The sequence below is a fragment of the Haliotis asinina genome, chromosome 8 (assembly GCF_037392515.1).
Source record: "Haliotis asinina isolate JCU_RB_2024 chromosome 8, JCU_Hal_asi_v2, whole genome shotgun sequence".
Taxonomy (NCBI): Eukaryota; Metazoa; Mollusca; class Gastropoda; order Lepetellida; family Haliotidae; genus Haliotis; species Haliotis asinina.
Window position 1 is genome coordinate 32588895 of NC_090287.1, and position 17830 is coordinate 32606724.

General features: G+C 40.5%; 1 protein-coding gene across 2 annotated transcripts; it reads left to right on the forward strand.

Annotated features, from left to right (window-relative positions):
- Positions 1-247: 247 nt before the first annotated feature.
- On the forward strand, positions 248-10647 carry LOC137294456 (DNA repair protein RAD51 homolog 1). 2 transcript variants are annotated; one of them, XM_067825476.1, is made up of 10 exons: positions 248-335; positions 923-1032; positions 1724-1861; positions 2589-2706; positions 2958-3049; positions 5657-5751; positions 6976-7089; positions 7259-7388; positions 8107-8228; positions 9413-10647. In XM_067825476.1, exons 2-10 carry the CDS (start codon positions 946-948, stop codon positions 9534-9536), a joined length of 1020 nt encoding a protein of 339 aa, XP_067681577.1. In that variant the 5' UTR covers positions 248-335; positions 923-945; the 3' UTR covers positions 9537-10647. The 2 variants fall into 2 exon arrangements, with proteins under 2 accessions (XP_067681577.1, XP_067681578.1); XM_067825477.1 differs by having other exon boundaries at positions 285-439.
- The last annotated feature ends 7183 nt before the right edge of the window (positions 10648-17830 follow it).

The following is a 17830-nucleotide window of genomic DNA, read 5'->3' on the forward strand; positions in this document are numbered from 1 at the left end:
AATCTGTTTGGAAATCGTATGTAAATGTTTCGGAAATGTCATGTTAACTTTGCGCGCATAGTCTGTTGCATATGATGAGTGTTGTAGTTTGTGGAAATTTTAAATTTATATCTTTATAATCCAGAACAAGTATTTGTTTATATAGATCTATCGTGTGAAAACACAATACTGCTCATGAGCCATCACTGAAATGTGAACAACAATAGTTGTGATTTTACTGTGATTTCCTAGCGAGTGTGCATGAAATAAAACATCAAAGTTACCTCCCTTACAATGACGTACCATTTGGCGGGACATCCAACTTTCATAACATCACAGTTAGCGGAAAGCGATACGTGAGTAGAACAGAATTAACTGGTTTTAATTAGCGGAGGAAAACTCTAATTGTTTCTTCCAACATCACGAAGACACGCTGTTTTTGTTAAAATACATTTCACAGGTGAGAAATACATCGGTGACAGTTAATTTTGATAAGCCGATTTTAGTCGAATAATAACAGATCTTCTGTAGACGAAGGGATGCTGTAAATGCATTGCCAGTGGTCCAACTGACAACCTTGAACTGAAATATTACTCACACTCTATTATCACAGACGTATAAACTAAAAGAAAAGATACTTGTGGCTTGCGTAACTTTTCCATTTCCTCTAATCAGTCCAGGGACCAGCAACCAGTAACCATAGTAACTGCTTCTACCATGGCAACTCAAAAGCAGTTCATATTTGTGTATGCATATAAAAATACAGGATATATGCCAACATATGCAAATACAGGAGAACATTAACCCTGCCCAGCCTTCATTTCATTTGGTTTAATACCCTAAAGAAATTGTTAAACAAGGGTTTTTTAAAATGTTTATTCAGATCAGTGATTAATCATGTTATCGTGTTTATTTGATGTCTTTGAAAATCATCTTATCTCAGAGACCCAGCAGAGGATCAGCAACATGGCGATGCAAGCGTCACGGGGAGCAGAGGTGGAGGTAGAAGCAGAGGAAGAAACATTTGGACCCATGCCAATCGCCAGATTAGAGGTAGGACAGTTCTAGGGAAGACAACCATGACAGTTTATCTGTATCACTATGGTAGTTTATTTATGTTGTTAATTTTAAAATTTTTTTCAAGCACACAACATGATACAAATTTTTTTATCATGATAATTGATCTCTATGGCCCATAGCGGTGGGGTAGCCTAGTGGTGAAAGTGGTGTAAAACCCAACTCAATCTCTTTAGCCAGCCCAAGCCTCTTATTCATTGCAGAGTTACATCCCTTGGGCAAGACTGAGAGACATCATAGTGGGTTTCAAATCCTGGGTTGCTATGATTATTCTGTTAGTTTTGTCAAGGTTTCAGGTGGGATGTGTTACTTGGCGTCTATGCTTGTTGTAAGAGGTGACTAACAGAATTGGGTGGTCAGGCTCACTGACTTGGTTGACACTCTTCATAATATGTCAGTAAATTTTCTCAGAATTAAAATGTCAGAATTTTCAACTTAGATGACAATAATGTCATATTAATAACAGATGATACTGCTTTGTTCAGTTGACTTATATTTCTCTGGCCATTAAAGCAAACAGACATAATTTTTCCGGAATGCATCATAGGGACTTGGTTTGAACTCTTTGATAAACTACAATTTTCAGGTGGTTGATCTGCAAACCAAAGCCTTTGATAGTCATGTCATGTTATCATGATAGATGATCTCTCCCCATGTACTATTTCAGGGCAATGGAATCAGCAACAATGACCTGAAGAAGCTAGAGGAGGCAGGGTTCTTCACAGTGGAGGCTGTGGCTTTTGCCCCGAAGAAACAACTGCTGGGAATTAAGGGCATCAGTGAAGCCAAGGCAGAGAAGATACTGGTAGGACTCTTAACTTGGCTAACTGGGCAAAAGCATGATGTGTTCCCTGTGAAAGAGCGACTAGACTTAACTAATTGGCACTTCAAGTAGATTTCAACTATGTTGTTATAATACATTTTCTGATTCACAAGTTCATATTATTAATACCAGTTTGGCAGTGTGGTGAGGCAGCTCAGTTGTTAAGATGTTTGAACCTCTCTCTGCCATTCCACTCATGATGCATAAAAATCCGGTTTAGAATGGTCTTCAGCAACGCATGCTTGTGTTTAAAGGGTACTAATGGGATCAGATGGCTCAGACTTGCAAATTAATTCACCACTGAATAAGTGAGAGAATCTTAGCCCTAGAATATGGTATATTTTACCAGAAAGTTTTTGATTGGTGAAGATCAGGGTTAAAACTGATCTTCAGTAACCTATGCTTGTCATAAGAGATAAATAATGTGATCACATGATCAGACTTGCTTTCTTGGTTGACACATATCATTGTATCCCTGTTGCGTAGATTGATGCTCATGCTGTTGATCACAGGATTGTTTGGTCCAGACTATTGTTTACAGACTGCCACCCTATAGCTGTAATACCGTGGCATTAAACAACAAACCACACAACCAAGTATTATATGGTCTTGTAAATTTAATACCTGAGTGGAAGCACTGTATTGTGTGGCCTAAAGAAGGTAAAATGTGTGTCTAACTTTATTCAAACTCGTTTTGTTTGAACTGCAGACTGAGTCAGCTAAGTTGGTTCCAATGGGTTTCACCACAGCCACCGAATTTCACCAGAAGAGATCTGAAATCATCCAGGTAACAACGGGTTCGAAGGAACTGGACAAGCTCCTACAAGGTGAGACTGTTGAAAGTGTTGTAAAGGCATGGCAAGAAGTGACAATGTTTGTATCAATACAGGAGTCTCATTACAATGCATACTGCATGCTTTAACCAACTAAAGGCTGCTATCGACCAGGCCGCCTCATGAAGATCCGAGTTACATTGATCTTTAGCAACCAAAGCTTGCCATTAGTTGTGACTACACCATAACCATATTTGTTACTTTTCATACATTTTGTGAATTTTTCTCCTGATGTTTCACTGCAGGTGGTATTGAGACCGGTTCTATCACAGAGATATTTGGCGAGTTCCGAACCGGCAAGACACAGCTATGCCACACACTAGCAGTCACTTGTCAGGTAGGTTCGCTCTCTGTTCCCTGTAACTGGGCAAAGGTTTGATGTGTTCCCTGTAACTGTATGGAAGCTTGATGTGTTCCCTGTAACTGGTCAAAGGTTTGATGTGTTCCTTGTAACTGTATGGAGGCTTGATGTGTTCCCTGTAACTGGGCAAAGGTTTGATGTGTTCCCTGTAACTGGTCAAAGGTTTGATGTGTTCCTTGTAACTGTACGGAGGTTTGATGTGTTGCCTGTAACTGGGCAAAGGCTTGTTGTGTTGACTGTAACTGGGCAAAGGTTTGATGTGTTCCTTGTAACTGTACGGAGGTTTGATGTATTCCCTGTAACTGGTCAAAGGTTTGATGTGTTCCTTGTAACTGGGCAGAGGTTTGATGTGTTTCCTGTAACCAGGCAAAGGTTTGATGTGTTCCCTGTAACTGGGCAAAGGTTTGATGTGTACCCTGTAACTGGGCAAAGGTTTGATGTGTTGCCTGTAACTGGGCAAAGGCTTGTTGTGTTGACTGCAACTGGGAAGAGGTTTGATGTGTTCCCTGTAACTAGCTAAAGGCTTGATGTGTTCCCTGTAACTGGATGGAGGCTTTGTGTGTTCCCAGTGACTAGTTAAAGACTTGATATGTTCCCGTGAAAAGGGTCACTAACCTTGACTAACAGGTACTTCACACAGATTCGAATCATGCCCAAGAACATGATTTAGCTCATGTTGGGTACTCTACCAAGATAGTTGTTTTTGAAGTGGGTACTGCTTTCAAATATGTGGGTATTTCAGTGATTTTACTCCCCTAAGTATATGCCATTGAGTATGTTTACTAAGCAGGTATATGCTGCTGTATGTCACACCTTATTAATTTCATGATCCACTAGGTCACACTTATACTAGTTTGTGGGTAGCTGAGTGATGAACATTTTTGAATGTCACACCAAAGACCTGGGTTCCATTTTACATGTAGATTTTATTTGTCGAGCCCATTTCTGCTGTCCTGCTGCCAGTGCAAGATGCCAGGGACCCCAGTTCGATTCTTCGCATGGGTACAATGTGTGAAGCCCATTATTGGTGTTCCTGTCTGTTATGTTTCCGGAATATTGCTAAATGCGACATAAGACCTTACTAACAGCAACAGGCTGGTGACAGATCATTACATTCCCTGGTCTGATCTGTGAACTGACCTTTAACATTGTTGTCACATTGGCAGAGTTTTATGCGGTGCACAAAGTTAAAAAATGGACGCAGAAAAAAAATCACTGCATCCAGAGGGATGTACAATATTATTCACTGTACCCACAACATATCTGTGCAGTGTTTGCAATACTTTGATTTACTAGCTGGCCATCAGGGCCTATTGCTGGCTGCAGGCTTTAAGATTTACAGGTCCTGAATGAAATCTGCAGGCACATTTTGTTTAAGTCAAACAAAACAAATAAAACAAAATAGACTACACTGTACACAGTTTCATACTGTTTCTACAAGATCAGTTAGCAGATCCAATGGCACAGAGAGACATATATATTTGCTTTAGACTGGTGTTGACATTCCTATAGATGTACAAAGGGCTGAAATACCAGGAAATGAAAGGAAGTTGCAACGTGGTAGATCATGTATAATCAATAATAAAGGGAAGAGAAAAAACAAGGGAAAGATTCCAGTTGTAAAAAAAGACAGATAATTATTTACTTATGGCCACAAGTACCTGAAGATATTTGAAACTGCCAGCCCGATGTAAAAACAACTGGCACTGGACCTCTGAGCCGGCGATTATTTCAAATGGTGCATCTATGACTTTGCTAAATGTTCGGTTGTTTCTTTCAGAGCAGTTATTTGCATCTTTTCGTCCATCAATCCACATGATCAATGATTCATTTCATGTTCTATAGATCTTATCAAAATGTACAGTTCTCAAAGCTGATACTTCTCAGGACCCATGTTTTGTTTGCAAGGACCCTTAAAACTAATTATTAGGAGTCCCTGTGACCCCATGATACTGTGTCAAGGTAAAACCCTTCATAGGGGTACAGTAGCTCATATTGTCCACCATGGTTTCAGGCCATGGTTAGAACTGGTTTCCATGATGGTAATTAGCAGTGCCTAAATTGAACCGATTACTGTATTTGACATAAAGATTTGAAATTAATGTTTGTCCTTAGGCCTGAAACCGACTAAAAACAACTTGAACCCACAGCTTTTGTTTTCTGCCAGTCCTTATGGCTGAAAGCTCTTTCATCCCCAATAACTATCAGTATTATTTCCATATTTAATTATAGGGCCAACACCTTCTTATCAGGACCCATCACTTTTTTTGGTGGTGGATCCTTTTGGTCCGCAGGTTTTCAGGTTTAAGGGGAAACACTGTTTGACTTACTTAGTGCCCTTTCCTAACAGGTGAGGAAATAACTTTAACATTGCTAGTACACTCCGGAACAGTGGCACATGCAAAAGTACTTGCTATGGTAATTTTTCCAGTGTACCGACCGAGTTTCTTGTTGAGTGTTTTTAATAAGCATCATAATTACCATTGGATAATGAAGTGAACACTGGTCCAATGTAATATGTGCTCTGTTTTTGAAATTTTTGGACTTTTCGTGGTGTAATTGTTGTGGACTTTGTCTCCCCAGTTGCCAATTGACATGGGAGGGGGAGAAGGCAAGGCGATGTACATCGACACGGAGGGGACGTTCCGCCCAGAGAGACTGTTGGCTGTAGCTGAGAGGTATGTGACTGCATGATACTTTAGAGAATTAGAATAACTGTGACAAAGTAGTTGTTAAGAGGCTAAAGTGTTTGCCAGTCATGCCGAAGACATGAGCTTAATTATTCATACGGATCCAAAGTCTGAAGCCAGTGTCTGGTGTTCTTCGTTCAAAAGCGGTTAAAGACTCCACTCAGTCTGTGATGTATGTTTTTTCGATATGACATACTGGAACATTTTGATTCTTGATGTTTGTGAGCTGATGAAATTGTGGTGCTAAGAATTTCGAAACCAAATCCACTATTGTTTATCCGAGGACTTGTGATGAAAGATTATCGATTATAATTGAAGTATGTACATGTTTAATGTGATCAATAATTTTAAGGGTTTTTCCCCATTTTTCTTTCTATTTAATGTTTTATAACTAATACTGTCATGCAATGAAATGCAAGAAAGACACTATAATTGTAGTTAAACAATAAAAGTGGTTAAAATTTTACAGTACGTGTAGCTTTACACTGTTGAGCGCATGAATAGTCATCAAATTTAATGGTTTGTTTACTTCATTTAAGTGTGTTATACTAGACAGCTCGCCCACCATGCCATTACAGATTGATGCTTATGCTGCTGTTGATCACTGCATTGTCTGATCTAGACTGTTTTCACCTGTGAAGGTCCGGGGTAGAATAGGCCTTCAGCAACCTCGGCTTGCTATAAAAGGCGACTAGGCATGTCATAAGAGATGACTAACAGAATCGGGTGGTCAGGCTTGCTGACTTGGTTGACATGTCATCGGTTCCCATTTGTGCATATCGATGCTCATGTTGTTGATCACTGGATTGTCTGGTCCAGAGTAGGTAGATTATTTACAGACTGCTGCCATATAGCTGGAATATTGCTGAATGCAGCGTAAACCTCCACTCACTCACTCACTCACTCACTCACTCACTCTTGACTCAATTATTTTCGCACTACTGTCAAATGGCCAGACTGTTACGAAAAAAAGCCAAAACAGTTTGAAAAAAAGACAGCTGGTCATTTGAACTGACTTGTAAAGAGCACTTGTAAAGAGCATGCAGCTCTTCGCTTTGTAGATGGGGCAGCTATTGTTCCAGCTGATAAATACAAGTGCAATTTCTCTTGTCATGGTTTTGGTGGAAAGATTTCAAGGGTCTGTCGGATAATCAGACCTACAACATTATCATTGTTTGGCCTAACAACACTTTGTTCCACAACTACCTACAGGTATGGGTTGTCTGGCAGTGATGTGCTGGACAACGTGGCGTATGCTCGAGCCTACAACAGTGACCACCAGTCTCAGCTTTTGATACAGGCAGCGGCCATGATGGCGGAATCCAGGTACATGAAATCATGTACTTATAATTTGGTGACCAGTAATCATGTTAAAAACTTGAAAAAATTTACCATATCTGTTCTATCAATACCTGAAAAATTTCACTCATAACTTTTCAGATTGTGCTTGTTCTGAGTGGCAGCTAACATTCATGTGAGTTTGTTGTAACTTCAGGTATGCCCTGCTGATAGTAGACAGTGCCACAGCTTTGTACCGGACGGACTACTCAGGGCGGGGGGAGCTGTCAGCTCGACAGATGCACTTAGCCAGGTTCCTCAGGATGCTGCTGAGACTAGCCGATGAGGTCAGTGACGCAGATACATTCTTAAATTTCAGACAAGCTGACAACCATAAGGGCTCCGTTTGTGGGCACAGTGATTTTGATGCCACTTCTGGTTGATCATGTGACATTTGTTGTCTTACTGACTGGAGTGTGTTTTAATAGATATTGGTGTTGTCTTATGTAAGAAGAATAGTTTTATTCTGTTGATAAACTGCAAAATAATATTCATTGATAGCGCACACAGAGTGATGTCTGTCTCACAGTCCCTGAACCACATTATTTTTCCTACTGCCTTGCATTCCCTGCAGTGCTAAAGCCCTTTATTAATCTTGTCTAGATTCCTTTCCCATCTGATTGGGGCCCCTTCTCATTTTAAAAGGGTTTATTTGGTACTATCAAAGTTATATATTCAGGGACTGAGTGTTTGTATATTGGAGTCATAAATCAGTTTTTGAGCTGAAGTTGATGTAAAATCCTTTGAGTCGTTTCCCTTTGTATGTAACTCGGATTCTTCTCACAGGCTGGTACACAAAGAAGAGTGTGTGAGTTTTACACTACACTCAATAACCCAATTGATGCTCATGCTGTTGATCACTGGGCTATCTGGTCCAGGCTTGATTATTTACAGAATGGTGCCATTTATATATATCTGGAATATTGCTGTGTGCGCTGTTAAACAACCAACCAACCAATTTGCAGGATGTTGATCATTTCTTTATGGTTTTGTTTGGTTGTCTAGTTTGGTGTTGCTGTAATCATCAGTAATCAGGTGGTCGCTCAAGTGGATGGTGCGTCCATGTTCACTGCTGATCCCAAGAAACCCATTGGTGGAAATATCATTGCTCACGCATCTACAACAAGGTGAGATCGTAGGACTGTTACATGGAGGGTCATGAGGTTTGTGTGTTCAGATGCCTGGATAATACATTGTACATGAAACTAGTCAGCAGAATCCATATTGATGATTACTATGATTTATGCTATTGAGTAATACATTCAGAAATTAACTTTGTGATGTACTTCTATCCCATATGGAAGTTAAAGATGGAAAATATAAAAGGTGAAATTACATCATTCAAAGTGTGTCCAGGCTATGGGGTTTACAAGTGATAAATGACTGCAGCTTACACCAGTGATTTGATATAAATGACAAAAATGAAATACAGTTGAAGCTGCCTAAACCGGCACTCACTGGGACTTGATAAATAATCTGGTTTAGACAATGTGCTGGATTATAGAGCTGATGATAAATGTACAAGTCATGCATGGGACTGAGATTTTATGCCGATGTTGGCAACTTGCCGGATTGTACAAATGCCGGTTTAGACAGGTTCGACTGCAGTCAGAGGTACAGATAACTTTTTGAGTTCCTCGCCTGTGTTCATCTCAGTTGGGTATCCTAATTTTGCTAACATTTTTGGCATCTTGCCATTTTCCATTAACTATAAAAATTTAATAAAGTTTAAATATTGGTTTACGTGCTTGTTATTTATATTTGATCTGTAATATCAGAAACCTCAAGAAAACCTCGAATTTGCCATGTTCATGTACTGAAATAGAACCTCTAAGTATACCTCCGTTGCTATATCTGTCCTCAGTAATATCCGAGCCAAGATTTGACAGTGTTATGTGTATGCATCTAAGATAAAATTTATTGAGTATTTACAAATTTTTGAACGTATTTGTACGAACAGACATAATAGGAATTGGGTTTTCATGCATGTATTTGCATAATTTAAGCAGATGTGCAGCTTATCTGTTCCTCTGAATACTGTTCACAATGTTAATCACAACTCACTTCCCTTGTGGGGCAGTGGGGTAGCTTAGTTGTTCAAGTACTCGCTCGTCATGCCTTAGCCTTGGGTTTGATTCCTGCATGGGTAAATTATGTGCAGCCCATTTCCTGTATCCCTTGCCATGATGTTGCAGCAAAAAACAACGTAAAACCTTGCTTCTCTCTGACTGAAGGGGAACTGGTTCTTATGCTGTTTGTTCGTACTTGCTGGCTTATTATATACAGTTACTTGATTTTTGACATTTTTCAGGCTGTATTTGCGAAAGGGCAGAGGTGAGACACGGATCTGCAAGATCTACGACTCTCCATGTCTACCAGAAGCTGAGGCTATGTTTGCAATCAATGCTGATGGAATCGGAGATGCTAAAGACTGATGTTGTGTGGAGGGGCTAAATGGATGGAACATAAATAAACCACTGATGACAGTCATAGCTGCTACAATTTTCAGGAGTAAACCAGTACTGGAAAGCCTGTGGATGACACTTGAAAAGTTAAACTTTTGATGTCAGCCTAGCAGGGACAGTGTATTAAAGCTATGGAGCTTTGGACTTGCAAAAAATCATAGCTTCAGAAAAATGCTTGAAGTAGTGATTATGGCTTGGTCTGAAAGAAAATGTGATGTTCAGTTGTAAATTCTTGACATAGCTGGTGTACATATGATAGGGCACATCCATTCATTGTAGATGTTAAAAAGATAATGGTAGTCAAGATTGCTGAATGTGTTGGCTTGGGCCATGTGATGGTGGATTAAAGTTATGATGTGACTGATAGATGGTATTTAACCAGAAAGCCACATGACTCATTCAGGTCTAGACAAGTCCAGAGCCATAGGCATATCAGACTGATGGTGTTTGTATAACTTGACTGTTTAGGGAGGAAAGCGCTTAAAGAGTATCAGTGGTATCAGATTAGCAGACTCTGTCTGGTCCTGCCATTACAAGAGCTTGAGGATGAGGATGGATATGCCATGACACAACAGACAGACGCCATGGATGTGAGATGAACTATGAATTTGGAAAGTCATCATCCCCGGAAGGTGATGCAGTGTTAGAGATGCAGATACTGCCTGTTTCTAAACTCATCACCAGGTGATGAGTCTTGTCATGGCGAGTTAAAAATGCAGATGGGAATGCCTTTTGCTTCTGCACTTGTCACCCAGGTGATGAGTGTTGGCTTCTGCACTTGTCGCCCAGGTGATGAGTGTTGGTTTCTGCACTTGTCACCAAGGTAGTGAGTGTTGTCATGGCGAGATAAAGATGCAGATGAAAATGTTGTCTGTTTCAGCACTAGCCTCAGTGTTCTTATGGCAAGCAGGGGACTTCTAAATATACTCTCCTAATCAATTGTCCCTGGATGTGTTTCTGAGAGATTTGAATCAGTTGTTTTCTGTTTTATTTTCACTTTACTATTGGTTACATGATTGTATATGTATAATACACTATTGTATATTGTGTATATACTCTTGGGTAAAACTCTCATCCTGGAGAAGTGTCTTTGTTGTCCAATGATATTCAGTGATCATGAGTGATCATAATGATCATAGTGTGGTCATCCACATAACCTGAACAATTTGGTGCTGGATTTTGATACACAGACATATTAATGGATGTAGACCAGTTTCAATATTTACCTAGGACATACAGAAATTACAATTTTTTTCGTAAACATGTCTTGAACCTGTATGTCACCAGTCTTCAAGTTTTGTGGTAAGTGATGTTTGAAGGTCACAAAAATATTTACCATGTTTAGAGTTATCATCAATTTTATTTAGGTCAATTTTTTAACACAAAAAAAGCTACTTCATGTTTACAGACCCCCAACTCCCCCAATCCAACAAGTCAATGAAGACGTTGGACGTTTCCTCTAGTATATTCTTTGAGTGGCATGTTTAGAAGATGGTGAATCAGATAAGGACAAACTTTATGGATGAACAACTTCTATATTCAGATGATTCTATATTTCAATGCTGATTTTGCTTGCATTTTGTATCCTTGTCCAGCAGGTATGAGACTAATAAGTCAGGGTGCTATATATTCTTAAAAAAAGTAGGGAAGCCTTAACTTTGAAGTCTGTTAGAAAGACACCCAACTGGGGAACGTTACAATGACATTCATCTTGTGTATGCAGCATCATTTCACGTTATGATTCCGTAGCCTTAAGCCTGCACTCAAGCGCTGATGTCAAAGGATGGTGTTTAAATAATGCAGATTCAACAGCTGGATAGAGAAATAGCTGTAATATCCATGGTCCTGGTATGGCATTAACAGAAACCTATGAATTAGGGCTAACCAAACAGTAATGTAACACACTTTTCACAACAATGTAAGGTATCTTTAACCAACAACTACAGTGTGGAACCTAATTAATCCACTAAACCACTTTGGTATGAGGAAGTTAACTTGTACTTTTTACAAGTTGACAAACTGAAATTTTGATGATGGCACAGGTTGTATAGATCCGTTCATAGCGGTTTTGGTTTGTTCATCCTTGTCTTTAACAAGAGTCGATTTTGATTAATTATACAGGCTGGTCACATTCTTTGTTGATTATGGGACGTTTTGCTTGATTCCACCTTGATATTTCTGTGTGGTGGTATTTAGATTCCCGCGTGACTAGCTGTCTGGAGGCCTTTCAAGATTCTTTCATGACCAGTACCTAAACCCTTGTCCAGATTCGTTGTTTGTTTGTTTGACTGAGTGATTCTGTTTAACGTTTCACCCATCAATATTCCAGGTATATGGCGGTGGTCGGTAAAGAATCGTGGCCGGACCCTCCCATGTTGTATTTACGGTAGACGCTTTGTTAGATTTCTCCTTTACTCATGACTTTTCACCAAATTCGTTCTGTTGTCCTCCAGATATGTAGAACCAAAACCAGACAGCGCCATACTCTCACTGGCGGGTTTCATCGCCCTGTGGACGTTAGCGACTTCTTCCTCATTGATCACTTCCACATACTGCAACAATGGTATTACTGAAACCCATTCATTAGCCGCGCTTAATCAAACTCAATCCCCAAAGTCAATCCCAGGAAAGGAAAGTTGTCAAAACAACATCACCTCTACACTAGTTCCACCTGCTGGTAAACATTTTGTCCCAATCTGCCAACATTCCACGACTGTAGCATGTAGCATGCATCACGATAATTTAAGTGGTTAAAGACAACGAAATTATGGGAGGTTGTGTGTGAGGTAGTTAACCTTTTACGCCGCTTTTAGCAATAATATTCCAGTACTATCGCGATTGGGGATTTCAGAAATGGGCTTAACGCTTTGTACCCACTTTTAAAATCTCTTTTGAAAAAGGGACCATATACCAACTCTGGCGACCGTAGCGATAAGGTGCTCGTAACTTTCATACTTTGACTTACGACAGTCACAGCGGTACGATTGCTTTAAGGAACGGGACCCTGTCCTTTTCTTCTCGAGCGCCAGGGAGGATGACACCAAACGCCATCATTTAAAGTCTTTTGGTAATGACGCCATTATCGATCACCACGCACGGGATCTCTCCACGGTTTTAAAATGGTACAGTTTTGAGACATCTGAATTTGAACATTGTAACTTCACTTTAACACCATGTTCCAACTCCAAGGCGACAAGCCTTCGTTTTCATTCCTAATGCTGAACGCCATGCCTGGTAACAAACAAATAGCATCTTTTAATGTTTCTAGATGTGAAGCCATCATCCGATGTCCGTACACACGTTCTCTCCAAGGTTTTGAAATTCTACTTTCTTGAAACATATCTGAATCTTAAAATGATCACTTCAGTTTAACACCATGTTCCAACTCCAAGGCGATCAGTCCTCGTTTTCATCCCTAATGCTGAGCGTCAGGCAACGTAACAAGTGTCATCTTTTAAAGTCTTTTGGTATGACGCCACCATGCCATCTCCAGGCACACGGTCTCTCTATTAATGAATGAATGGGTGTTATTAAGCAACACTGGGATACCAATAGTCACCAGTTAAAATGAGGTAAATTTTTGTCCTTTTGCATGTCATATTACAATTGTGTTGTCACTTTCCCATATTTTGCTATTACATTGCTTTTGATCCTCCAACGTCTCAGAACAATATCGACCCGTGAAGGTCCCGGGGTAGAATAGGCCTTCAGCAACCCATGCTTGCCATAAACGGCTGCTATGCTTGTCGTAAGAGGCGACTAACGGGATCGGGTGGTCGGGCTCGCTGACTTGGTTGACACATGTCATCGGTTCCCAATTGCGCAGATCGATGCTCATGTTGTTGATCACTGGATTTTCTGGTCCAGACTCGATTATTTACGGACCGACGCCATATAGCTGGAATATTGCTGAATGCGGCGTAAAACTAAACTCACTCACTCACTCAGAACATTATCACATATTACAACAACGTTCAGGATGTGGGGAGCGATATCGAAATCAACGCCTGATGTCTTCGAGCAACCGGAATAATGTGCTAATTGCTTGTAATCATCTCGCTGTCAACAGCCCCCGAGCGCCTCTGCCTCATTTCTCGTGGACCAAAGACATGGCTGTCTGACCTTTCCGATGTACAGTGTCTGGTCACTTCTGACCTTTTGTTTGTAGTTCTGGATGTTGGCCGAATTAATTATTGCATCTTTGCATTGATCGACTCAAATAGGTCAAATCGCAATTTTCTAAGTATAATTCTAATGCTAAATTCCGTTCCGATTTTGGATTAAAAAATATTACATTGCTCTAAATATTTTTCAATCTGAACTTGTGGCTTTTCATATCGCGTTCTTTGGAAACCACATTCTTTTTTATGTGTGATTTTCGTCGATATTACTTTCAGTTAAATTGAGTTCAGAAATAGATGTACTAATATACATGTAACAGAACTTATTCCGACCAGTTCCTTTAGAAGAGGGTAATGAAAATGCCAGAATTTTAACTCGTGCCGCATGCTTCACTAACTGTTTTCCCTGAAATTGCAGACACTTACTGGAGCATGCTTGAATTGTTTTCACCACGATACTTCGTTCCTTTGTTCGCTTCCCTTTTTTTGAAAGAATTGGTAGCTAGAATTATTAAAGGTTTTAGTGGGTGAATGCGATGTCACGTATTTGTTAGCCACAGTACAACTGCAACGCAATATTCGGACACCAATTAAGGGCTTCACGTACAAGAACAGTGTACCAATATTTAGAGTCGAACCCGGTCGTTGTCGCGACTTCTGAGTTGGGACAATGCTGGTTCCAGAAAGCTGATTGTCGGGAATTGTCAGAGATTGTCACCACTCAGCTTTAGGCATGGCATGCACAACACTTCATTGTCTCAGCATCCGAGTCAATAAGTAACGTGTTGTTTTGCATTGTTATATTGGGTACATGTGGATTCCACAAGTAGACAGGGATTTATTTCATAGAATGAAACCATTCATAAGTCTCGGGATAACTGTTTATTGGTATCTCTTTCTTGCAACGACACAGGACGGATATACTGTTTCACCATATTTGCATCAACGTACCAGATGAGCGGCATTCAGGTATTGTTAAAGTTATTTGATCAGTACTTGTGCTTGATAACTTGAGTAGCATCTCACGTAGTTTACCAAAACGTTCGACCTCTAACAACTTTGTGAGCGTGTTCCTACGGCAGACTGAGGAACTTTAACCACTTCTTACCGAGACAACTACTATATTGTGAGCATCGTCCTGCAGATGTGCGCGCACACGCATGTGCTTGTGTGTGCGTGTTTGAAACTGGTTACGTTATGTACTGAATAATGCTAATGTTGCATCACCAATGTGGCTTACGTACTGCCCACGAGACTCACTCACTCACTCAATCCAGCCATGTTGACCAGCAACGCGACAAAGGGCACAATAAATGGCAAACCTTTGACAATTACAACAATCCCTCAATAAATCCCACGACTGCAATATTGACAAAAAAGAGAGACAAATAAAACAAAACAAAAAAAACAAAAACAAAAAAAACAAAAAACAAAAACAACCCCAAAAACCAAAACAAAATGCTACTGACACTTGTTTGCGGCTATATATACGTATGAAGTTAAGCATCGCCTCTCACTTTTCCCGTTCAATAATCAAATCGGTACGGGTAACAAGCTGTTAACTGTTTAACTCATGCTGTTATTAGCTTTATTGACAGCTCTTACCCGTGCCTGCCTCCGCCGTGTTACAAGGGACTGACCACTGGATGGATCCCCTGCCTGGAATAACTGAACCGGCGGCAGGAAAATACGCATGGCTACAAGTTAGGTAACTCTGTAGGTGTTCTTATTATTCCTGCCTTCCTACTTTCTCACTTATAGGAAAAACCCAATGCGTCAATAATTGAAATGACATTTGCCAGCGCACATTTCCTACTCTCACCACAGATGTCTGACACAAATGTCATGGGTGAAAGTAATCCTGTAGGTTTCTTTGAAACTTCTTTTAATTATAATAAATACTTTTTTCAACATAGTGTCAAAGTGCACTCAAAATCTATCACTGTTCAATGTACTCCGCTAACATTCGGCATATCCACTTTTTCCCGATGAAAACATTATCCTCTGGGGAATTGTTCTTCAACATTCACTGCTTCACATATTGTACCCATGTGGGGAATCGAACCCAGGTCTTCGGCGTGACGAGCGAACGGTTTAACCACTAGGCTATCCCAACGCCCGTTTATGTACGTGAACGTGAGCCACTGTTGTTTCTCTCTGTTATATCATGTCTACGTCTATATATACTGACGACTCCAGATCATCAAGAGAACGTATTGGACGGCAAGGTTTGGCATCAGCGACCGCATCACTTGTGACAACGTCGACGGTGAAGACTTGTAGTTTGACCTAATGCATGCGTATAAACGACATCTGGCAACCAGGTACCTTGTCCGCTTAGGCATGAGTGTATTTTAAAAGGGGTTTACTGTTCTATACGTCCGTCTGAGATACAAACTGGTAGTAAACGTGCGCTTCTGTCCATCAAAAAGAAAACAAATACACATGACAAAAACACACCATAAGAAACACCAATGATAGGTTTGGTTTTTGTGTCGCGATAATGACGTTATAACCGCTTGAACCTTCATTCACATTAAACAGCTTTCTCATTGTGGTTTCCATCCTAACCAAACTGAATGCGACGTTACAAGCTCGGCCGTGTAACAGATATTACAATGACTGTTACCCTGACTATAGTTTGTTTGTAACTTAGAGTAAAATAAAGACATAATCACAACAACATATCGTGGAACAATTCCTTAACCATCACAGTAACAACCATACTTTATGTTATGACACTTACGTTCTTCCAGTCGTCAGTATTTATAACCGTGATACTCTCTGACAATGACACGTGGTCTGCACCAGACCCGTACTCGCGGATGTCACCAAAGCTCAATGTTACTTTGGCCAATCCTCAAAATGTAAGGCCACCCTCAGTGGTAAAATAGAGTAAAGTTCACAATCGCTTTAAACTCCACTCGCCCACCTAGCTACCTAGTTACACGACATACATTAGATTAAAACATATTTTTTGACATGTTCTCGAGGATCTGCTGATGGGGTTTCGAGGAGATGACTTCCGTCTCCTTGGTGCAATACAGATTTAAGAGAGGTTTATGGGTCTAGCTTGACGTCTCGCTGGGCTCAATACGCATCTCGGCATGTAAAAATCTATAAAACTGGCAAAATGGTTCTTGAACGTATTGAAATTAGGAGCAGGATGGAGTTACATTCGAAGATTGATTATCCTTGAAAAAATATTTCATTTTGAAAAGAAGTATAATGATTTCAGTAAACCTAGGACCAGGGCCTCCATCGAGTGAAAGGCGTGGACGATCATCGAGTTCTCCTTTTACTAAGTTTAGCGGACTTGAATAACGAGAACAAGAGTGGAAATGCCACTGTTTTGTCACTGTATCAATGTTTTCATTTTGCTCCGTTTATGATCACTTGCACATGAATGGTTTTAATTTCATGTTGGTAAAATGAAAATAATGTAATTTGTAATGTCGGGAGACAGGTGGTGAAGTATTCAGTTCATCTGAGTTCACTCGTTATTGCAGATCCGATGCAGACAATGATGCTCTCTTGGATCACTGGATGTCATCATCGTCGTCGTCATCATCATCATCATCATCATCAACATCATCATCAAGTGTGTGTGTGTGTGTGGGGGGGGGGGGGGGGGAGTAGGGGGAGGGCGGGAAAGAGGCGGGAGTGTGTGGGTGGGTGGGGTGGGTGTTGGGGGGGTTGGTGACTGGTGACTGATGACGCCAAAGCCCTAGTTTCATCAATGCCAACATGTGATAGTAGCAGAAACCTCCTCTACCGTGCCAGAAGAGCCGTCCTGCCTCGACTTCCCCTCAGACGAGACGATCTTGTCATCCCAGAAGATTTCCAGAAGTCCGAATCTGGTGAGGATTTCCTCCTGATCAACGATGGAGCTGCTAAACGAATCCTCGGATTTACAAAAATCAGAAAACCTTCATCATCTAAGTGAGGCTGATACGATCTTTTGTGACGGAACATTCTACGCGACACCTGGCATTTTTCACCAACTGTACACAATCCGTGCCATGACCGATGAACACATGTTTCCCCTCGTGTTTTTCTTTTGACCAGACAAGAGAGAGGAAACATACACAAGAATGTTCAGACGTTTGTGCGATGCCTGTGTGATTAGAGGCTCTTTGGTGC